The 24,392-nt window shown below is 44.2% G+C and overlaps 1 protein-coding gene across 6 annotated transcripts in view; it reads right to left on the reverse strand.

The window, feature by feature from the left end:
* LOC137345699 (ATP-dependent translocase ABCB1-like) overlaps positions 1 to 24,392 on the reverse strand; it is a 165,482-nt gene that overhangs the window by 35,586 nt on the left and 105,504 nt on the right. For all 6 annotated transcript variants that reach the window (XM_068008965.1, XM_068009000.1, XM_068008993.1 and 3 more), the window contains exons 16-19: positions 15,183 to 15,338; positions 12,017 to 12,163; positions 11,141 to 11,245; positions 365 to 442 (exon numbers count right to left, since the gene is read on the reverse strand). In XM_068008965.1, the coding sequence (XP_067865066.1) occupies positions 365 to 442; positions 11,141 to 11,245; positions 12,017 to 12,163; positions 15,183 to 15,338 (486 nt within the window). The remainder of the gene's footprint in view (positions 1 to 364; positions 443 to 11,140; positions 11,246 to 12,016; positions 12,164 to 15,182; positions 15,339 to 24,392) is intronic.

Consider the following 24,392-nt stretch of genomic DNA (forward strand, 5'->3'; position numbering starts at 1 on the left):
AAGGCATGAATGAGGATTTCAGCTGCAGGTGAGCTGAGGCAGGGGCAGATTTGAGCATTGTTACAGAGTTGGAAATAGGGGCTCTTAGTGATGGCGCGAATATGTGGTCAGGAGTACATTATGGGGTCAAATATGAGACCAAGATTGCGAACAGTCTGGTTTAATCTCAAAACGGTTGCCAGGGAGAGGGATGGAGCTGGTGACCACTGTTATTGCAGTTTCTATCTCAATCATGAGATGGAACTAGGAAATATTTCTTGATGTGAACATTTTTCTCAAACCATTCCTCTTGCAACATATAAATCAGTCAGGTTCTAGACCCAAGAAATATTTACTAACATCACATTACATCACGTTTACTAACCTGACGTAACATTGCTTTGAAGGCCATATATCTCATTTTCTGAGTGAGGGTTTCCCCAGCTTTTCCAAACATAAAGCCCTAAAGACAACAAAGCAAACTTCATATTATAATTTTTCAACCAATTTCCAGTAAATTCCAAAAGACCAAAAGCAAACTTTTAAATCCTTTGCATTGCTGATAGACAGAGTGCAGCAAGCAGTGCTGCCGGTGCTAATTTTACTTTGCAAATACAGCATTATATTTTTATCTCTCTGCTAGTGGCAATATTCGTTAGTCATGTTACTACAAAATGGATGGGAACTACCAAGTCTCCATAAATTCAATATTTGTTAATACTGCACAAATTTGGAACAGGTATCTATATTTTGTGGTGCTGTACTATTGTATTTGCCAGCAGTATTTATTTAAACCAATATAGGTTGTCCTTTCCATAAAGGTCAGCAGGCCCAAACAGTATTCATGCCAATGTATCTTTTTTCCTTTCTTGATTTTGATACCATTATGTGGCCATTTCTTCGAATGAAAATAAAAATATTTATCTAGTAATGCTTAATCTTGTATGGTGCTGTCTCCAGTTTTTTCTCTTGATTCGTCTCTCACACTTTGGCCAGAATTTTATGCACACTCAGGAGCGGTCTGGGAGGCAGGGGGATATAAAACTGGATGGGATGGCATGGCATGGGGTGCCGTGTTTGTCGCTTACCCGCCACTGCTGGTATTCTACCAGTGGTGGGAGAAGTGGCAGGTGGCCTGTCTGCCTTTAGGCCAATTGGGGCCCTTAAGTGGCCAATTAATGGCCACAAGGGCCTCTTTCCACTGCCACTGATATTTTAGCAGCAGTGGAAGGGCATTTCGTCACCTGGGGAGGCTGCCCAGTTAAATCTAGCAGCCTCCTTGCGGGCTGTGGGGGCTCTGTTGATCGGGCACCCTGTGCCCCATGGAGAGCTGCCCCAAGCGGCATGGTCCAGCCCTGCTGGAACACCACCTCGTTGTCACTATCGATCCCCCCTCCCCCTCACCATGCCTGGCTGATTGGCCCCATGAACAATGACCTCACTTACCTTTTCCCTGGCCTCCATCACTGGCTGGGGCCTGCTGAAGTCCCAACAGTGGCCACTGCTCTTGGTGGCGATGCTAGGACTGAAGAGCTGCCAGGCCTCTGATTGGCTGGCAGCTCTTGGATGTGGGACATCTTGCCTTGCTGGGGCAGAAACAATGACTGCAGGCAGTTAATTGCTTGAGAACAGTAAAATATGGTGGTGGCTTCCGGGCAGGTGGTGACAGGCTCGCCCCCAGCTTTCTGTAGTATATGGTCTGAAAGAGTTAATTTTGAGAGAATGTAAAGAATACCTTCAACCATGATGATGTAAGAGATCACATGTGAGAGAGACTTGAAGATAGATGGAACATGGCTTTAGAAGAGTCACACAGACCAGTGTGAAGCTGTACATAGTTATTATGTAATAAAAGTTAATGTTCTGATTACCCCAGCCTAAAGAATCTCTCTAACCTAGACTAACTAAGGTGGCAACATACCAAACAAACATACAATGTGGTGGCAGTAGTGGGATCATGAACAACTGGGATTCTTACTATGCTACACCCAGAAGAATAATTTGAAAGAATTTGAAGCAATTATTTGAAGAGGGCTGACATGGAAAAAGCGCCAAAACTACAGGACTCAAGAAAAATCTGTAGAAAAGCTCCAGACGGAGATTCGGGGAACCGTGGTAGAAATCCAGTCCGGCAAGTGCAGGCTTTGAGTCGGAGAACCAAGCAACGTTCAGAGATCTGGAGAGCAACCCTGAAAGAGAGTTAAAAAAAATCCATTCCACATGGCACTAGGGAGGCAGCACAGGAATGTCCTTAGAAAGGGCTGATCCAAAGTCAGCGCCATTACACGTGGCATTCAGAGCGGGAAAAAAAAGCAATGAGGCTGCAAATACTCAATTCTCTGTGAGAAGGGAGTTAAAGGAGTATAACAGTAATGCTATAAAACTGAATTTAATATAGGGAGGATATTAATCCTCAGTCTAGTGATGAGATTTCAAAGGCAGAAACATTGGCCATAGTGGGAGTCAATGCAGGGCTGAAAATGTGCAGGAAACTTCTGATACTGGAGGGAAAAACTCAAAAGTTAAAGTGAAACAAATTGAAACAATGGACCTAAATTCTCAATTCCAGGGAAATTTGGACACAAGGAAGGACCAAATCAAACCAAAAATTGGTCACTCTGGCAAAAAAGGTTTCTCAGATACAGAATTGCTTCCAAATGGACAGCCAGTCTGAAGCAGAGCAAGTTAACACATTATTGTATTCTATTGGGGCTATAGCAGATGATGTTACTGCAAGGCAAGGTATTAATGAGATAGTGACAAATTCAATTAAGTTTTAAAAGGTTTTGTTTCTTATTTCAACTTGCAGAGCAATAAGATTTTAGAAAGAACAATATTCAACAGAAGAGTCCAGAAACGGGCGAAACAGTTGATGCTTTTATCGAGGACCTTTAGAGGCTAGATAAAGGATGTGAATATGGAAACCTTAAAGCAGAATTAATAAGAGACCACATTGTAGTTGGTATTGCTGATGATCTCTATCAGATTTACTGCAGTCTAAAGAAGACCTCATCCTGGATAAAGCTATTCAGTTTGTGAGACAAGCAGAGGTCCAGAAGAACAACAGAGCAATCCTGAGAGGTGAAGAAAGACCTTGGTTCAGGAAACCTCTAGCAACCATACAGTTCCTTAACCAGAGGGCTGTGAAAGATACAATAAAAGGTACACTGGGAGGGGGTGGGGGGTGGGTGCGGGGATGTTGCTGGAAGTGAAAGACTCCATTAAACCCTGCCAGCGATATGTTGCCAGAAGTACCCATAGGCATGAACAATGTCCTGCAAGCAAAGCAGAATGCTTCCATTATAAGAAAATAGGGCATTTTGGTAAAATGCACCAAAGTAAAATCTGTACTCCCACAAGTTCAAAAGAAAAAGCATTCAAGAATAGATTGGTTAATGAAGTTAAATAACCTCCTTCAGAAGAGCAACAAAAGCACTTTTTTGGTGAGATCAATGATCCTAATCAGGCATTTTGGTCTGCAGATTTATATGCCAACGGATATATCAATAACTTTAAACTTGATACCAGAGTGAATGTAATTAGACAAAGTTTTGTAGGTATCAACACATTTTCTGCAGCCAACAGAAACCCAGTTACATGGCCCAGGAGGGGTTGAACTCAAAGTAAAGGGGAAGATACAGGCCACACTTCAGTACAAGGGAAAGCAAATTTTAGAAACATTGTAAGTTCTAAAGAATCAGAAATTCTATCACTTGAGTAGAAAAGCTTGTATTGACCTCCATCTTATAAAGAAAGTAGAAGAAGTTAATCAACAAGAATCCAGGAGTCACTTCCAAGAGCAATTCCTGAAATTGTTTACTGGTCTAGGCAGACTGAAGACCGAATATAGTATCACTTTGTGGAAAGATGCTAAACCAGTTTGTCCTTTCACACCTAGGAAGATACCACACCCACTAATGAAGCAAGTTCAACATCAACTAGAAGACATGAACAGGATGGGAGTCATTTCTCCTGTTACTGAACCTACAGAGAGTGGTGTTCAGGATTGGTTCCATTTCCTAAACCCAACGGTGATCTTCACATTTGTGTAGTTCATCCGATGTCCTCAGTGGATGAAAGCTCGGCAAAGTTATCTAAAAGTACCATGTTGAAGTAAATAGTGGCTTTTGGCAAGTTCCATTAGATAAGAAGTCAAGGTTATTGACAACCTTCATTACTTCCTTTGAAAGATGTTTTAGCCGTCTGCCATTTGGTATCACATCAGCACTGGAAACATTCCAGAGAACTATGTCAAATATTGTACAGGGCCTTAACAGTGTAATATGCCATATGGATAACATCTTAGTTCACAGTGAGTTCACTGAAGAACATATTGTCAGCAGTAGTGGCATAATGGCAGACCCACAAAAGACGACAGCCATTAGCGAATTTTCACTTCCTACTTCTGTCCACGATCTTCAATGCTTTCTTGGCATGGTCAATCAGTTGGCAAAATTCCTACCTAATTTAGTATAAGTTGCTGAGTCTTTATGACAACAGTTAAGGAATGCTCAAACATTGTGCTGGGATGCATGTCACCAACAAGCATTTCAAAGGATCAAGGAGATGCTGATTTCGCCGAATGTCTTAGCGCATTATAACCCTTCACTTCCAACCACAATTACAGCTAATGCCTCGTCTACAGGGACAGGAGCAGTCCTTTTCCAAGAACAGCCAGATGGAAGTCAAAGACCTGTTTATTATGCGTCATGAGCATTGTCTGACACTGAGACGAGATACACCGTGATGGAGAAAGATGCTCTCGCAGTCACCTGGGCTTGTGAGAAGTTTTCAGATTACATTATCAGTTTAAAGGTTGTCATACAGACAGACCACACACCCCTAGTTTCCTTACCTGATGAAAAGTAACTTGCTAGGATGCCTCTGCAGATTCAGAGATTCGGGTTGAGGCTAATGAGATTCACATGCGAAACGGTATACTTATAGTGCAAGCAATAAATGACAGCAGATGCATTGTCCAGAGCGACGGTTGACCATCTTACTTAGCAGGATGTTAACTTTATTAATGAAATTGAGTCATACTCGCAGGTCACTGTCACAATGGCTGGCAAGTTCAAAAAACCTCCAACAAATTCATCAGGCACAGATACAAGATGAAGAATGCATCTATGTCACAGAATTCCAGTGGTAAGAGGACGAAAATCTTCTTCGAACACAGAAGACACTTTACCATTGTGTATGATTTTCTGGTATACAACGAAAGACTGGTGATTCTGGAGTCACTCCGGGGAAAACTTTTGGAGAAAATACACCAGGGTCATATGGGCATAACTAAATGTAGAGCATGGGATCAGGCGTCTGTGTGGTGGCCAAGAATATCGAAGGATATAGAAGAAATTATATCAAATTGTTACGTATGTGCAGTTCACAGACAGGATCAGAGAGAACCTCTTATCTCAACCCATTTTCCAAACAGACCGTGGGAATGTTTGGTGATGGATCTATTCATTTTTATGGAAGATCCTATCTAATTGTAATAGATTACTTTTCAAAGTAGATCGAGGTTAAATGGATATACACAAAAACAACTGAAGCAGTGATTTGAGTGTTACAAGAAATCTTCACAATGCATAGTATACCTGATCAGATAGTGCCCGATAATAGACCACAATTTGCAACTTCACGAATGTTGTGGAAAACAGTGGATTTGTACATCTAACAAGTTCCCCCAGATATCCACAACTTAATGGAGAAGCTGAAAGAGCAGTCAGAACTATTAAAACACTGTTAAAAAAAAATCAAGAATTTCAGACAGTACTTCTGAATTACAGAACTACTCCATTGTTATGCGGATTAGCACCATCCGAAACATGGATGGGAAGAACATTTAGGACGCAACTTCCAATTTTTCATAAGAAGTTATTTCCAGGGCTACAAATCCAAGATTATCAGAGAGTTCAAGAAAGAGAACAGTCTTACTGAAAGGAACAAGCCCATAAGTATAACAGGAAATACCATACCAGGAACCTACCAAAGTTGTCAGAAGGGCAAAAGGCATGGGTATGAGACCAAAGCAGAGAAGGAGTAATTGTCCAGAGAGAGGTGAATCAACAGCAATATTATTTAGTAAGAACTTCAGAAAGTACTATACGAAGAAACAGAAGGAATCTCATTCCTGTACATCAAAGACTCATTCAGTCATACCTTTTGATGAATCAGATGTTGAACCTGAAATTCAGAAAGCACAAGTACCACAAACCTCAATAAAGGCCATCCAAGTCAAGAAACAAGAGTTCAGAGAAAGACTACCCATCTTCTGCATCAGAAGACAACAGAATCAGGGAGAGTTGTGAAGCCTCCTGACAGATTGAATCCAAGAAGGCAGAGACGTGGGGGGAGATGGGATAGAATGTAAATAAAAAGTGAATGTATTATAAATATATATTTGGGCAAAGATTTCAGGGGAGATGTGGTATAAGGTTCTGAAAGTGTTAATCTTGAGACAATGTAAAGAATACCTCCTACCATGATGATTTAAGAGAGCACGTATGAGAGAGACTTGAAGATAGATGCCGCGTGGCTTTGGAGGAGTCACACAGACTGATGTGAAGCTGTACATAAATAATCTCTCTAAAATAGATTAACTAATCTGGCAGCATACCAAACAAACTTACAACACTTTCCAGCTGGTGGGCAGGGCCACTGCCTCCTCGTAAAATCCTGGCCCTTGTTTCTGAAGACATCAACTCAGGCAGCTGTTTGCGACTACATAAGTGACAAAGAAACAGCAAGGGGCAGAAACTTTGGTGGGAATTGTTTATAGGTCCCCTAATACTAGTTCTAGTGAAGGGCAGAGTCTAAATTAGGAAATTAGAGGCTTATATAAGGGCAATATGGTAATCATGAGGGACTTTAATTTTCATATAGACTGGGCAAACCAAATTTGCAGTAATAGTGTGGAGGATATATGGAATGTACACAAGGAAGTTTCCTAGATCAGTATGTCAAGGAAACAACTGGGAATAGGTTATTTTGGATCTAGTATTGTGCGATGAGAAAGAGTTAATTAATAACGTAATATTTTTTATTCGTTCCTGTGATGTGAGTGTCACTGGCATGGCCAGCATTTGTTGCCCATCCCTAACTGCCCTTGAGAAGATGGTAGCGAGCTGCCTTCTTGAACTGCTGCTGTTCATCCTTTCTGTAATGAGGTGACCCGAACTGCATACAGTACTCAAGTGTGGCCAAACCAACGATTTATACAGTTCCAGCATAACCTCCCTGCTCTTATATTCTATACCTCTGCTAATAAAGGAAAGGATTCCATATGCCTTCTTAACCACCTTATCGACCTGTCCTGCTACCTTCGAGGATCTGTGGACATTCATTCCAAGGTCCCTCACTTCCTCTACAACACTAAGTATTCTCCCATTAATTGTGTATTCCTTTGCCTTGTTTGATCTCTCCAAATGCATCACCTCACACTTCTCCAGGTTGAATTCCATTTGCCACTTTTCTGCCCACCTGACCAGTCCACCAATATCTTCCTGCAGCCTACAGTTATCCTCCTTGCTATCAACCACCTGGCCAATTTTTGTGTCATCTGCAAACTTCTTGATCATGCCCCCTACATTTACTTCCAAATCGTTCATATATACCACAAAAAGCAGATGACCTAGTATTGAGCCCTGTGAAATTCCACTGGAAACATGTAGACCACATCAACTGCACTTCCCTCATCAATCTTCCTTGTTACTTCTTCAAAAAATTCAAACAAGTTAGTCAGACAAGATATTCCATTAACAAATCAATGCTGACTATCCTTGATTTATCTGTGCCTATCTAAGTGACAGTTTATCCTGTGTCTCGGATTGATTCCAATAATTTGCCCACTACTGAGGTTAGACAGACTAGCCTGTAATTATTCGGTCTATCGCTCTCTCCCTTTTTAAACAAAGGTACAACATTAGCAGTCCTCCAATCCTCGGGAACCACATCTGTATCTAGTGAGGACTGGAAAATGATGGACAGACTTTCTGCTATTTATCCCTGGCTTTTTTTTTATAGCCTGGGGTACGTTTCATCCGGCCCTGGTGATTTATCCACTTTCAAGGATGCTAATCCCATTAATACTTCACTCTCCCTATGTTTATCACATCCAATGTTTCACACTCCTTTTCCTTGACTACAATATCTGCATCATCCCCCTCTTTTGTGAAGACAGATGCAAAGTATTCATTAAGAATCGTACCTACACCTTCCACCCCTACACATAGGTTACCTTTTTGGTCTTTTATGGGCCCTACTCTCTTCTTAGTTACCCTCTCACTCTTGGGCTCCAGATTTGGCCATCCCTCCTTTTTTCTTTGTGGGAAGATGTTTACTCTGAACCTCTTGAATCTCTCCTTTGAATGCCTCCCACTGCTCTGACACTGATTTACCTTCAAGTAGCTGTTTCCAGTCCACTTTTGCGAAATCACTCCTCAACTTGGTAAAATTGGCCTTGCCACAACTGATGGAGCTGAGGTAGCAGATCAGCAATGACCTTATTGAATTGCAGAGCATGATCAAAGAGCGAAATGGCATACTCCAGCTCCTATTTCTTATGTCCTTATATTCTATATGCAACCACACGCAACCTATTAAGCAAGAGCTTCACTTGCTTTCACAGAAGAAAAAGGTATTGGCAGTGGACATGAACCAAGTTTTTCAAATACTGAGAGATAAAGATGACAAGCTTTTGCACTTGGATAATGAGATCAGATCTAAAGGAACTAAAGGAACTCAGATTAGATTAGAAATAATGGTGAAATATTTCTGCTTTGGGTGCAATTGATGATTCACGTACAAATTGCATTTAAAATTGCACTAGTTTTAAGAATTCTTTTGCTCAAGTTTCTGCTAAAACCATTTGCATATCTCTGAACGTAAAATCTTCCATGAACCAGCACAATTGGGCAATGTTTCAGAAAATTTGCAATAAATAATATTCCTTGAATATATTCAAGAGTGGTAATCTGGTTTATTTTCATTCATACACCCGAAAATGCGTTTATCACAAAAATAAGCATTTTTAATCAGAATGCCTAGTCTGTGCCTATAAGTAACCTGATTTTAAACAACTGAAAATAACTTGAAAAAATATACAGAACCATTTACTAGTTACATTTTTGTTCAGTAGTCAGTTCCTTAGTAAATCAGAAAAAGTTTTTAAAAAGTGCTTACGAGTGTCCTTCCACCAGCTTAATGTTAAAAGCCTCTTCAAAGACAAGCAAAGGGGTGCAATTAGCAGAAACTTGCAATGGTGATTAGTTGATAGAGGGTGGCATGTTTTGTGGTGGAGTTGCATCCAGCACAATGTTTTTAAACTAGTGCAAAAGGTTGTGGAAAATCAATTTGCACTGGAAGTCATTTGTGCTTGAAATTCCTTAATCTTTTGTGCTAGTTTGGCCAATTTAGGGCAGGAAACTCCAGACTATAATCTCTCATAGGCTGGTAGATATGTGGGATAATTATAGCAAAAACAATCTGGGTGAGCTACGAATCATTATGGCATTGTGATTTCGCTCAATGCACAAAGCAAAAATAATCTTACCTCATGTTATATTAATTCTGATTGGGAACAGGGTGAAACCTAATGCTAATGTTTCTGGGTTAGAGCACCTAATGTTGCATTTGTGGCTAGAATCTTGCGGTGGGGGATGTTTTGCTCCCCGGGCCCTTAATTGGCCCCCAATCTGCAGGCCGGCAGCTCTCAGTCCCAGCATGCAACATTGGGAGCGTTAACCACTGCAGGGACTGCACCAAGCCAACATTAAGCAAGAGGAACGACGGCCCCTGAAAGAAGATAAGTTTTTGGGGCCTCGCTGGGGACAATCAGCCAGGCCCCAGTGAGGCAAGGGGGTGGGGGGTGGGGGGGGGGGTGGGGGTAGGGGGGGTGGTTGATTAAGAGGGATGGAGTTTTGTGCAGTGGGGACAGTTGGGCCTTAGGGGGTAACTGTGGGGCACAGGGTGCCCAATCAAGAGGGCCCCCCACTCTGGGGGCCTTTGCCACCCGACTGCCATTGATAAAATATCAGCCGCGGCAGGAGGAGGCTCTTAAATGGCAGTTAATTGGCCACTTAAGGGCCTTGATTGGCCTGGGGTGGGCGGGCTGTTTCTCACTGCCGCTGCCCTGCGTAAAATTACAGCTGGGGGTGGGAAGGCGTCGGGAACGGCACTCCCACCTCCCACTCAATTGTATGGCCCCTCTGCCACCAGCCCACTCCTGTGGAGGGCCATAAAATTCTGGCCTACGTTACAGAATTACTTCAAGAAGTGATGGTAGAAGGAAACATGTTCAATTGTTTCAAAGTGATAATTTGCAACTTCTTTTTCTGGCCAACAGATCTTTCCAGGGAAAGTTTGTCTAAGCCAATAATCAGCAAAATACATCATTGGCCTTGAAGGGTGGCTTGAATGCATATGTCATTGTGGCTAACAGTATTAATTCCAGATTTTCTGATCAGCAACATCTTAACAGTGGTGCTAAACCATCTGAAAAAATGGGGTGATGCCAGAGTTAAAATAACGTTGGTGAGAAAATATGAGTGTCAAAGCCAATCATTTACACTGGCACTCCAGTGGTGCTGCCTCCAGAGGCAGCAGAGACATTACACTTCATTTTTCCGGATGCAGTAGTTGGAACTTGCCCCTCCAGCAGCATGATAAGGTATATGCAATATAAACTAAACACAAATGACTTAAAGAGCTTAAATGCAGAGACTCTTAAATCTTTTCACAGGCAGCTAGGATGCATATGGCTGTATCATTTGGTTCAGTACATCATTCAAAACTTTGAATGAATGAATTATTTCATTCCTTCTTACTATTTTACTATCTTAACTGTTTGAAATCCACAGGGCATTTCTGTCTATCCTTACTGTGTGCTGTTTTCATTTAATTTAATTTTTAATTTTGTTTCTCTTCTTTTTCATTTGATAACTTTATCCCTAAATGTTGCAGTTTGTTCAATATTATAAATGGAAAATTGCACATGATAAATGATTTCCAACATTTGGTGTGGCAGTTATCATAAATTTCTAGTTATGGAGACATCTATATATAGCATTATTTTTGTATTTGTTACAGTCACTTTGAAAATAGTGTTACTTTCTTGAGGTCATCAGTAAATATATCATCTGCATGGTAAGATACTTACTTGTAAGAAATATGTAACAAAGGAAACTACACCAATAATGAAGAACAAGAGGGAGTAAAACTCAGCTTCTTGCCTGATCACTTTTACATCAGTTCCGGTGAAGACCTGGAGAAAGAAACAAAATCAGTTAACTTTGAAAGATTAAATTGTATTTTAATTATGATATAAATAACACCTGCAGGAAAGATCTTGAGGGGCTGAGGCTGTGACCTGAATGATACAGATCACAATCTGTTTGCTATCATTCCCCCATTGCAATGCATCTGCCACCCATTCCATTCATCACAATGGGGTTGAAATCATGCAGCATGCCAATGGTTCTATATAAATGTATGTTGTTTTTTTCTATTTAGAAAAAGCAATTTCATGCTGACATATGAACATGTTATGTCTAATATCATACAGCAAGATTTCATCACCAACATGCTTTGCTTCATTCTCAAATTTCAAATTTTGGAAGTGCTGCCTCAACTCTGCATTCTGCTGACCCTCCAAGGAGCTGTCTCCTCTCTTCGGCAAGGCAGTGGCAGGCTCCACCATGGCTGCTCCTGCCAGTGCTGCTTGCACTCTGCAAGCAGGGGGTGGGGGTGGGGGCGTTAACTGTCTGTTGCTTAGCCTGGGTAGCAGGAAAAGCAGGAGACACAAGAGGCAGTGACCTGGCTACACGTGCCACCAAAAAATGTTCCGACACACCAGCTCCAGATCAACTGAAGCAAGACACAGAAAATGCAGGCCAGTGTGTGTAAGCAAAAATAAATTAAACCTAAGCTGTAAAGAAATTAATCCAAAACTAAAGGCAGCAAGTTATTGCATGCGATGAGTATTTTAGCACACATAACTAAAATAAAACCATCATAAAAAGTGTTGTCTACTTACGCTAATAATCTTTGCAAATATAATGCAAAAGGCAGGGTGAGTTGCTCCATTGACACTCGCACCTATGACTCCCAGAACTATGTATGGCCATTCTGACTTATTCAGCTTGAAGAGTTTTAGAAATGAAACTTCTCTGAGATTTTCTCCCTATTATGAAAAAGACAATAGTTAGACAGCTCCAAGTTTTGTGGAACATGCAAACATGCAAATCAATGGAATAATTAGTCAGATACACATTCCACCATGCTTGAAGAGCTTTTTGGTGAAGACAAGACCACATAAAACAAAAATGTTACCATATATTATCCCAAGATGGAACTTGAAATTCTCACTATTAGAAAATCAATCCTTTTTCATTTTCTTAAGTAACCCCCCTACTCTGTACTGAAACTGCAATCTTGATTGGCACCCCATCCACCACATTCAACATTCACCCCCTTCACCACTGATGCACAGTGCTAGCAGTGTGCAACATCTACAAGATGCACTGCAGCAAATCACCAAGGCATCTACGACAGCACCTTCCAAACCCGCGACCTCTACCACCTAGAAGGACAAGGGCAGCGGATGCATGGGAACACCACCACCTGCAAGTTCCCTTGCAGGCCACACACCATCCTGACTTGGAACTATATCGCTGTTCCTTCACTGTCACTGGGTCAAAATCCTGGAACTCCCTTCTTAACAGCATCGTTGGTGTACCTACCCCACATGGACTGCAGCTCACCACCACCTTCTCAAGTGCTATTACGGATGGGCAATAAATGCTAGCATAGTCAGCAACACCCACATCCCCCGAATGAATAAAAAAAAGTACTGTGGCCAGGCCAGAAACCTGATTGGAGGGATTCAAACGTGGAATCGTGGAAAAAATGAGCATGGATTTATGAAGCAACAATAAATTCAAGGACTTTGGAGAGGAAAGGGAGGTTTGATATTGGGTGATTGTGGTCAAGAGTAGGTTTTTTGCGTAGATGGGCGCTAATGGAAGATTTAAAGAGGGGACAGGGACAAAACAGTACCTGAGGAGAGGGAACCATTAACAATATCAGCTAACATGGCGACCAGGAAGGAAAGTTGAGTGGTCAAAAATTTGGAATTGAATTGAATCGAAGGAGCAGCAGATGGGTCTCATGGACAAAATGAGGCTGGGGACAACATTGCAGGAGATGGAGTAGAATCTAGAAAAAGACGTGAGTTCAAGGATAGCTCAGCAGGGAACATTCACCTACGAGGATGTTGGAAGCTGAGACGATAAATCATTTCAAAAGGGAATTAGATGGGCACTTGAGGAAAATAAACGTTCAGCGCTACGGAGATAGAGAGGGGGAATAGGACTGATTAGTTTGTTCTAAAGAGAGCCGGCATGGACTCGAAGGGCTGAATGGCCCCCTTCTGTTTCGTAATGACTCTATGATTCTATTTGGCGAGGTTTATCCCAAAGGGCTAGGGGAAAGGAGGGAAGTGGCAGAGGCAGCTGAAGGGATGGTCTCAATCTTCACGCCAAAAAAGTCCATGAGCTCCTCGCACTTATTGCTCTGGGTGTGCTGCTGCTCACTGGCGTACCCAATCAGTGGATTAGCTCTACCAGTTTATTCATCAACCCACTAACCATATTAGAATATGTACAGATGTTTCTAAATATCTGCCCTTATAAATTTTATTAGAATAGAGATTTTGATTTTTAGTTCAGAACATGCCACCAACTAAAGATGCTCCTCCTTGAGGTGGAGCAGGGGCTGAGTTAGTTGGAGTACCTTTAGAGTCATGATGGTGTCAAGGTAGCTCCGAGTTGGCACCTCTGATGATGTAAATGTTGACACCCGTCCTAGTAGATTTGGGGCTGAATTTTATTCGAGTGCCACGCTCTGCAGCGGTGCCCTTTGAACTTGGTGGGGTGCCCGCATTCAGTGGCCGCTGAGGAGCCTCCATGATATTTCGCATGGGGGCTCATTTAAATAGTGGGGGCGTAGCGCCCGCCCCTGATGACGTAAAGGGTCGGCCTCTGCGCCCCCGGCAACAGCGTCCGGCGCCACCGTGCAGACACTGGCACATTTTTAAAGGGCTTTAAGCCCTTACAATTAATTTTAATTGTTAAAAGCAAAACATTATTTATTTTTATTCAATGTATAATTAAGTGATGGAGGCCCTTCCCCAACCCCCCCAAATGGTCATTTCATTGCCCAAAATGACCATCAATTGATTTTTCAAATACTTGAACTTTCCCCACCAACCTTCAATTTTTTGCCCTTCAATCCCTTCCCACCATCCCCACATCCAATAAAAACTGACTTCCTCGTTCCTCCACTCCTCCCTCCCTGAAATTTTTACTACTCCCCCCTCCCCACCAGGGTCTCGCCTCAGAACTCTTTGCGGAGTTCCAAAGGTGCGCGAAGGCCGAAAGGAGGCGGTAAAATCGGTGTGGGACGTCAGGTAAGTTATTTTGAATATATTTAATGGCAATCTGCATATGGAGATGACGGGCCCTCTGCCAGACAGCGGGGGGACCGCACCGAGGTGCCCCCGCCACCGGTAATATCCGGTGGGCCCTTCTCGACATTGCGGGTCGAGGCGGGCCTCTCCCTGCAGAATTTTACTGATCCCCGCACTGCGACCCACGGCGTCAAGGGGCCGGTAAAATTCAGCCCTTGGTAATCTGATGCCTGAGCCAGGCAAATCCACATTACTCCAAGACACTGTCCATTATCAATAAACCAGTTTGGCTCACCAATGGAACCAGGAATGGATTGAGCTGCCACAAGAGGCTGCTATTCTTGCCACATGGCCCCAGAAAACTTTGCTGCCTAGTCGACATGGTGCCCTGCTTTGGTAAGCTACATGATATTTGTTGGTTAAATTCTGACAGAGCACACTTGGTGGTGTCTGCAAACCTGCACCTAAGCTCTGTGGTCTTAGGTAATTGTACAAATGTGAACAAAGGGTGTAAACTTCAAATTGGGCAAACAGAAACCCCAAAGGTAGGTGCAGATCTCTCCTCAGTTTAGTTTCTTAAACATGAACATTTTCTGCAAATGTCAGACACCTGGCGGATCAAAAAAACTCTCATCTCATATGAAGTAGAGAATGAGTGAGTAGCAATCAAAAAATAATTGCAGTTGCCTTACTTGTAAGACTGGGAGCAAATCTGAGATTAACATTGCTTTACCTCTTCCTTATTTTCTTCCACTTTGATTTCATTCTGAGTCGTACTTTTAGTGCTTGATTTGTTGGATAATGTGCGCATGATGTGAAAATGTTCAGATTCATCCAGTTCTGTTCCACTTTCTGTTCTGTTGTCTTCTTCCTCTGTACTTTTAAATGTCTTTAGATATATTAAACAGTAAATAGTTTATTGTAATTAATTTTAACATAGGACTGGATTTTACCATTACATCAGGCTCTGTGGTGGGGGTGGGGCGGGGGGGGGGTGGAAACCGGAAGATGGTTTTGGCAGAGGTCTGCCACGAAGGCCGCCACTGGAAGGGTCCGGCCCGATCCACCCAGCGGCGGTGATGCTCCGTGGTGCTCCCCGCGCCACTGGGTGACAGGACCTGGATTTATATATTTAAATTAATGAATAAATAAATTTAAACCAACTTACCTTGAATCTTGGGTGCCCGCCGTGATCTTCAGTGTGGAAGCCAGCGCTCTTGCACCTTCAATTCCCCATCTGGGGAAAGCAGGAGTGACACTGGTGGGGAGGGGGAAGGAGCTAAGATTTTTACTGCAGGGGTGGGGTCGGGATCAAGTAAGTATCGTCAGTGTAGAGGATGGTGGGAAGGGGGTGATCTTCCAACTTTGTGCAGTCTGTGGGTGGGGGGGAGGGCAAGAACTTACTGTAATTTTTATTGGGGAGTTGGAAAGGGGCGTTACAATTTTATTTTGCAGGTTTTGCAGGGGGTGGGGTTCATTTAAAAAATTTAAATTTGCCGGTAGGGCTAGCTGCCCTTTAAAAACGGCGCCAGCGCCTGTGCACAGGCAGCTGATGCCATCGCCGGCGATGGACAGCACGCCCCCTCCACGTGATTGGGGGAGCTGGGCCTCCCTGGCCATTTAAATGAGCCGCAGCGCGGGGAATGTGGCAGCTCTTTGGCATTTTTTGAGCTTGCTGCCAGGAATGACAGCAGGCTCTTAAAATTCAGCCCACAGCCTTACCAGCTGACAAATTGGGTTGTTTGTCTGCTCTGCAGAGCAATCATTAAAATTGTAACTTCTGAACAATTTCATTTCCACATTAAAATGATCCAATTGTGAATCCTTGTAACTTCACAAGCTACAGGACTGTTTTGATATTGTAACATTTAGCAATACTGACTCCATCTTTATACTTAAGCGGAAGATAAAATGGATTTTGACTTTTGGGCGACCAAAATCCAGAGCCTGTCCAGAGCTTGCCAATCAATCGCCTTGGACACTTAGCTCTTAACTCCACTAGTATGTTTACTCAATGTAAAAGTAATGCTTTCCATGGAACAGGGTTTTCCAACCTTTACGCGTGGGGGCCGGTGAGATAATTTCAGAAAGATTCTGGCATTAAAAATTTATCTTCGTATTAATCAAAACAACAACCAATGTACATTTTTCTGAAGAAGCTTTAAATGAGAACACTAAATTATGTTGGACCCTGATTTAGTGAGAAACGAGGCATTTTTTTGTTTGTACAAGTAGTTATTATTTGCCTGCACACTTGTTAGAACCATAGAACTATAGAAAAGTTACAGCACAGAAAGAAGTCAATCAGCCCATCGTGGCTGCACTGGCTGAAAAAAACTAGCCACCCAATCTAATGCCACCTTCCAGCACCTGGTCCGTAGCCTTGCAGGTTACAGAACTTCAGGTGCAGGTCCAGGTACCTTTTAAATGAGTTGAGGGTTTCTGCCTCCACCACCAATCTGGGCAGTGAATTCCAGATACCCACCACCCTCTGGATGAAAATGTTTTTCCTCATGTCTCCTCTAATCCTTCTACCAATCACCTTAAATCTGTGAGGCCTGGTAACTGACCTTTTCACGAGGGAAACAGGTCCTTCCTGTCTACTCTATAAGTTACAGTGATGCAGAATATTCCAGATAGATGTCATTCTGTCAGGAGTGATCTTGATCACTCTCTCTGCACACCCGCCCCCCCCCCCCCCCCACTTCTCTCTCTCTCACTCTCTATCCCCTCTCTCTCTCTGTCCCACTCTCTCTCTCTCTCTGCCTGCCCCTCTCTCTCTCTCTCTGACTGCCCCTCTCTCTCTCTCTCTCTGACTGCCCCTCTCTCTCTCTCGCTCTCTGACTGCCCCTCTCTCTCTCTCGCTCTCTGACTGCCCCTCTCTCTCTCTCGCTCTCTGACTGCCCCTCTCTCTCTCTCGCTCTCTGACTGCCCCTCTCTCTCTCTCGCTCTCTGACTGCCTCTCTCTCTCTCTCTCTCTCTCTCTGACTGCCCCTCTCTCTCTCTCTCTCTCTCTCTCTGACTGCCCCTCTCTCTCTCTCTCTCTCTCTCTCTGACTGCCCCTCTCTCTCTCTCTCTCTCTGACTGCCCCTCTCTCTCTCTCTCTCTCTCTCTGACTGCCCCTCTCTCTCTCTCTCTGACTGCCCCCCTCTCTCCTGGTCCCCCTCTTTCTCTCTGCCCCCCTCTTTCATTCTCTCTCTCTCTCTATTCCCCCCTCTCTGTCTCTGATCCCCTCTTTCTCTCTCTCTCTGACAGTTGCAGAAAGCAGGAACGCTCAGCAGATGTTGATCAGTTTTTTAAAACCATCGCGCTGTCAGTTTCACAGCTGACAGCTACTGACATTGAGAGCAGCTGTTTGCCAACTTCAGACAGATTCGGGGGTTTTCCGGCGGCCTTTTAAAAAACCCCGGGTCTGTCTGAAGTTTGGAAATGGCTGTTCCTGATGTCAGTAACTGTCATCTGTGAAACTGACAGTACAATATTTATAAAAGCCGGTCTGACAAAGGGAAATTTCTCATCTCCAGTCACAGACCCCTGACGAGCATTAAGAATGGCCTGGATACAATTTACACCCATGGAAACCTTTGGCAGGCTGGATCCTGGCCTGCGGGTCATATGTTGGACAACCCTGCTATGGGACCTTTCAGTCAGTTATATAAATATCAGTCTTTAACTTGCAAATGGCTGCACCGTAATTAAACAGTATTGATTCTCACTTAAAAACACAACAGACCGGGTTTTTTTCTCACTCCAATGTTGGGTTTCGTGGCGGTGAGCGGCCGGAGAATGTGCAGTGGCAGTGGCCCCCATGGACCCCGACGTTGGGATTCCCATGCCCAATCTTCCCGGCGGTAGGGAAGCTCCAAGGTGGTCCTCCACCGCTCTGCGACGGGACTCTGGTTGAAATGTTTAAAATACCTATCTGCATACATTACCATGTACCATCTACAAGATGCACTGCAGCAATGCACCAAGGCTCCTTCCAAACCCGCGACCTCTACCAACTAGAAGGACAAGGGTAGCACATACATGGGAACACCACCACCTGCAAGTTCCAGTCCAAGTCACACACCATCCTGACTTGAAACTATATCATCTTTCTTTCACTGTCACTGGGTCAAAATCCTGGAACTCCCTTCCTAACAGCACTGTGGGTGTACCTACCCCACATGGACTGCAGCAGTTCAAGAAGGCAGCTCACCACCACCTTCTCAAGGGCAATTAAGGATGGGCAATAAATGCTGGCCTGGCCAGTGACAGCCACATCCCATGAATGAATTTTTTAAAAAGTCATCCGCTGCGATCTTCCCATCATTCCCGATCTTCAGCATGATGTGCGGCACTCATGTGCCTTCGCTTTCCTGTCCAGAAGAAGCTGGTGCCACCAAAGAGGGGAAGGGTTCTCCGCTGCATTCTGTGTATAGATGGGGGAAGGGATCAACTCTGCATTGTGTGAAACAATAAGGGGGTAAAGGATAACTCTGCGATATTTTATGGATATGGGAGGAATGGGGTCAACTCTGCATTATTTTGAACTGTTTGCAGGCTGGCAGCCTTTTAAAAATGGTGCCAGCACTTGTTTTGGCATCAGCAGATGCCATGAACGGTGTTGCCAATGTTGCGCCCGCCACGGCAGCCAGACTCCCGTGTGGGCAGCCGCCAATTTCTTCAGAGGCAGGACAACAAAATCCAGCCCGACCAATCATTTCGATTAAACAATGCAGAAAAAGCTAATTCTGACTTCTGAAAGAGCCTGCCAAAGTGACATCAGTCTGATGATTTGCAGGCAGTTTTGTAGCAGCTGATATCCATTAACAAGTGGGATAAGACTACTCAAACATAATTCATATAATTTGGACATAATTTGAACTCAAGCAAAATGATATCGGGCTGGAACACTGTAAACTCATTTACATTCAATAATTTTTCTACATCCTCTTCCAGGAGACCTATATTCTCATTTCCACCATCATTGGTAAACAGATGCAAGGTATTTATTTCTCTGCCACACCTTCATCCGACACAAGAAGATTCCCCCTTCATTTTCTAGTAGTCCTGATCTCTTTTTAATTATTTTACTTTTTATATGCTTATAAAAACTCTTACTATTTTATCTTTTATTGTCTAATAGTATTTTCAAATGCCCATTTAGCTTTGCTAATCTCCCTCTTCATTGCCCCTCATACTTCCTACATTGCTTATGATTTTATTTGGTATTTTTAGCCTTAGTATTATCAATTTAAATTTAATTTGAAGCACTTTCCATATCCAGAATATGTGTCATAATTAAAGATGAAATTGATTTTTAAAATACATGTATATAAATTTGCATTTGATTTGACAGGGCTAAACCAAAATTGTATTTAGAGACATGTTACAGCATTGGTTTACAAGATATGCTTCAGCCACAGGAGAGCTTTCCAATTGACTCCTTGATGCCATACTCAATCATAAATGTTGCCTTGATGTCACCGCCAGATACGTTCACTGCTCCTCTGGCAATCAGCTGCTGTCTCCACTTTGGGATCAAAGCTGTGATAAGGTTTGGAGCTGAGTGGTTCTGGTGGAACCCAAACTGAGCATCAATGAGTAGGTTATTGATATAAGTGTTGGTGATGACGAAAATTGATGACTTCTTCCATCACTTTACTGATAATGGGCTGGATTTTGCCAAGCCCCCGACCTTCGTGATCCATGGCGGGGGTAGGGTGCCTGAAGATGGATCCAGAAGAGGTCCGTCATGGACCTCGATGCCGGGAGGGTCCGGCGCGATCCTCCCGTTGGTGGCGAGGTTTGGTGATGGGACCTGGATTTGAATATTTAAATAGCCGCTTATCATACATTACTATACATGCCACTGCGATTTGGGCATCAGGTCACTATCTTCAGCTGGATGTGTGGCACTCACGTGCCTTTAATTTCACGCCTGAGAAAAGCCGGTGGCACTGAGGAGTCAGTCCTCGGAGCCTGTGACAGTGGGTGGCTGGGGTGGGGGGGTGGGGGTCTTTACTCTGCATTCACGAAGGGAGGAACCCCGTACCCTTCTTCCACTAACACAGGCTGAGGAGGAGGCCCTGGAGCTAGCTGGCAGCCAGGGAGGATGTACCATTTTGGATGTGGAGCTTGGGGTTCCGGGTGAACATACTCTTTGACAAACACAATGATTACTCAAAACACAATGCTGTCATATTAGTGACATGTGCACCATAAAACCTAAAACTGTGCTCTTCACATTGTATCTTGCAGGGTGACACTCAGAGTTGGCATTAGAGAACCTGGAGACTTCCAGCACCTCTGAGGAAGAGCCAACCTCAGAGGAAGCAGCGTCCCAAGACACTCCTGCACCTTCCACCAGCACAGAAACACTCACTTCAGTGGGAATCCATTTGGCTTTAGAGTCTGGGTTACAAGCTGGTGGGAGCACCACACATGTGCCCAAACAGCTGGCTGAGGCTGAAAAAGGCAATGCCTCTGACAGTCAAAGGACTGTGTGTGGCCAGGCCTGTGCTGAGCCCCAGGCTGATGATGATCCTCTGGTGTCGACAGCACAGGGCATGCTGGAGTTGCAGGGAGAGGTAAGGCAAAATCTAACAGAGATGCCACAGGCCATATGCAGCCTTGAGCGGACAATGGGAGAGTCCATCCAGGCCGTGACAGCTGCCAGTCCCAGCGTCCTCCATGGAGAGATTGACGACTCTTATGGAGAGCCACATTCCACAGATGTGCGCAGAACTGCAAACCCTCGTCTCGGCCATGAGCTGGACATAGCAGTGGCTAGGTGAGAGAGGGACCAGGGGCCTAGAGAGTGTTTCTGCTCCTGGTCTGGAGAGCAGCAGGTTCCTACGAGCCTCGAGAGGGAGGAGGCGAGCCAGCGGTCCACATCTGAGGTCCCCCCTCAGAGTGATTCCAATGTGGACACCAGCTCCTCAGCCCCTCCACTGGTGAGTCCAGCTCTAGCAGCCACGATATCTGAGGACAACCCTGCACTGGTGCAGCAGGCCCTCTGGCAGCTGGGGCCCTCCAGGCCTCAGGCGCCCAGAGGATGACCGCCCAAATCATCCGAAGCCAAAGGGTATCTCGATCAGCAGCCTGCCTCCAGACAGGAGGCCTTTCTCGCAATGTGGGCCCTCTTCGCCTGGAAGAGCAAGGATGCAGATGTTTGAACATTGCCAAACAGCAACATGACACATGTCACAACAGGGGCACTAAAACAAAAGATGGGGGAAGCTCAGTCTTTAATACGGACTCAGCCTGTCATGTAGATGCTATGCTCTGGGGTGCAAATGAGGGTGAGTTCTTTCACACAAGCAGCCACTCGTGGCATCAATCCTCCCAGCCCGACCTTCCTGTCTTTAACATGGCAGTGGCACCCATATGCCACTGTGTGTGGGGATACCCAGGTCAAACAGAGCCATAGAACAAAGTGCCACTTACCTTTGCCAAGCTCATGAGATTATCCATCCTCTTGCAGCACTGCATCAGTCCCAGCGGATGGCCCCATGGCAGCTTACCTCCTCTGCAATCTCTGTCCAGGCTTGCTTGGTCAGGCGGAAGGACTTCTTACCATTGCTGGGGAAAAGGACCTCCCACCTTGCTCATGCAGCCTGGAGGAGAGTGAGCAGGGAGGCATCACTGAATCATGGGGCCACCCTTCCTTGCACCTCTGCCATCTCCAGTGACTTGCAGGGGTAGTTCTCTGGCAGCTGGGGCTCTTCACACTTCATTACTGGCTGGTCTGCTCCAGCAGCAAGGGTTTAAAAGTGAAAGAGACTGTATGAAGTGTTGGCCTCCATTTAAATATGGCGCCAGCACCTGCTCCCTTGTCAGCTGACGCCTTTCATGGCATCGTACAGCCAGCCCCTCCACGTGATTGGGGGGGGTGGGGGTGGGCCGAGATCCCATATGCCTTATTAACTGCTTATTCAACCTGTCCTGCCACCTTCAACTATCTGTGCACATATACCCTAGGTATCTGAGTTCCTGCACCCACTTTAGAATTGTACCCTTTATTTTATATTGCTTCTCTTCATTCTTCTTACCAAAATGCATCACTTCACACTTCCCTGCATTAAATTTCACCTGCCCATTCCATCATCCTGTCTGTGTCCTTACGAAGTCTATTACTATCCTCTAAACAATTCTCAATACTTTCAAGTTTTATGTCATCTGCAAAATTTGAAATTGTGTCCTGTACACCCATGTCTATGTCATTCATATGTACCAAGAAAAGCAATGCTTCTAGTACTGACTCCAGGAGAATCTCACTTTATACCTTCCTCCAGTCCAAAAAAAACCATTCATCACTACTCTCTTTTTCCTGTCGCTCAGCCAACTTCATAACTATGCTGCCACTGTCACTTTTATTCCATGGGCTTCAACTTTGCTAACAAGCCAATTATGTTGTGATATTGTATAGGCACTCATACTGCAGTACATGCTGTTATGAAAGTGCTTCCATTTTTTGGGTGTTGCTTTGAGTCGATTGGAGGTAAGCCAGCTAAGAGAGAAGGCACCAGCTCATCCTTTTTTCACATCTTTGAGAAACCCTGAGAATCCCGTGTGATAGCTGAATCCCCTGATGCAGTGATTCTCTTGGAAAGCCTGCCTAATCCTAGACATCGCCTGAAAATAACTGCTCCAAAAAGATCCCAGTGACAGCCGTCTATGCATATTTGGATGCCAGAACTGGGAACGTACCATATCTTATCCTAATCCTTCAAGAATTAACAAGTATTTGGCCAAAGTTTTTTTTTTTTGTTTTTGTAAAGAGATCTCTATTTTTTCTTTAACTGGTGTGTATGTGTGTGCATGTGTGTTAGGTTCATTTAGAAGGGAAATTTCATATTTCAACCTTGTGCGTTAATAAGCTTTGCATCTTGATTAATTTATTATAAAACAAGACTTATTCAATCATTTTGTTGTTTATTTAAAGAAATCTGGTTGGTGGATTTTATTCTGAAACTAAAACAGACAAAATATATAATTGGCCATATTGGTAACTGGGTAAAACATTTAAATACATGTTGTGACCTGTGGAGAAGTGGAACTAGAGAAATACTGTGCAATCCTCCAGCCTCAGTTGTATCAATGCACTCATATTGCAGTGATATTGTACATTTACCTATGCTGCAGTGACACATAGGCTGGAATTTTACATTGAGTGGGATGCCCTGCCCATCAGTTGAAAAATTGAGGGTCAGCCTGCCTCCGCCAGCCTGGAGAGTCAAGCCAATTTTTTGCTGCCTGGACCCTTAATTGGTCTTGGGCAGGACTTCCACCTCCTTGAGGCAGTAAGGGAACTATTGGCCAGGCCCCGGCGAGGGGTTAGTTGGGGCGAGGGATGAGTGTTGTGCGTTGGGGGCTGTTGAGGCTTTAGTGGCAGCTCTCTGATCAGGAGGGCCCCCCTGCCCGCAAGAAGGTCACCTAGTTTTGCCAGGCAGGGTTCTTGGGGCCTCTGCTGTCCAGCCGCTGAGGGTAAAGTACCCGCTGCGGCGGGAGGAGGCCCTTAAGAGGCCACTTAAAGGCCTTGATTGGCCTGGGGTGGGTGGGCTGTTTGTCGCTGCCGCCACCCCATGTAAAATTGCAGCGGGGGAGGGAGGGGATTGGGAACGCACCCCCCCCCCACCACCCCCCCGTCGCCACCACCCCCCCGCCAACAGCCCGCTCATTGAGGTGCTGTAAAATTCTGGCCATTATTGATACTAGAATGATATTGTGCATGTGACACACTATGATGATTTTATACACATAACTCATACTGAATGGATACTATGCGTGTAAATCATAACTAAATGATATGATATTTTACATGCAACTCACACTGCAGTGTTACTGAATCATATGACTTATATTGTAATAATATCGTACCGTTACTGATACTGTTCCAATTGACTCATACTGTAGCAAAGGTTTACCATGATTTATACTGTCACAAACCTAATAC

This window comes from Heterodontus francisci, chromosome 2 (genome assembly GCF_036365525.1).
Source record: "Heterodontus francisci isolate sHetFra1 chromosome 2, sHetFra1.hap1, whole genome shotgun sequence".
Classification (NCBI taxonomy): domain Eukaryota; kingdom Metazoa; phylum Chordata; class Chondrichthyes; order Heterodontiformes; family Heterodontidae; genus Heterodontus; species Heterodontus francisci.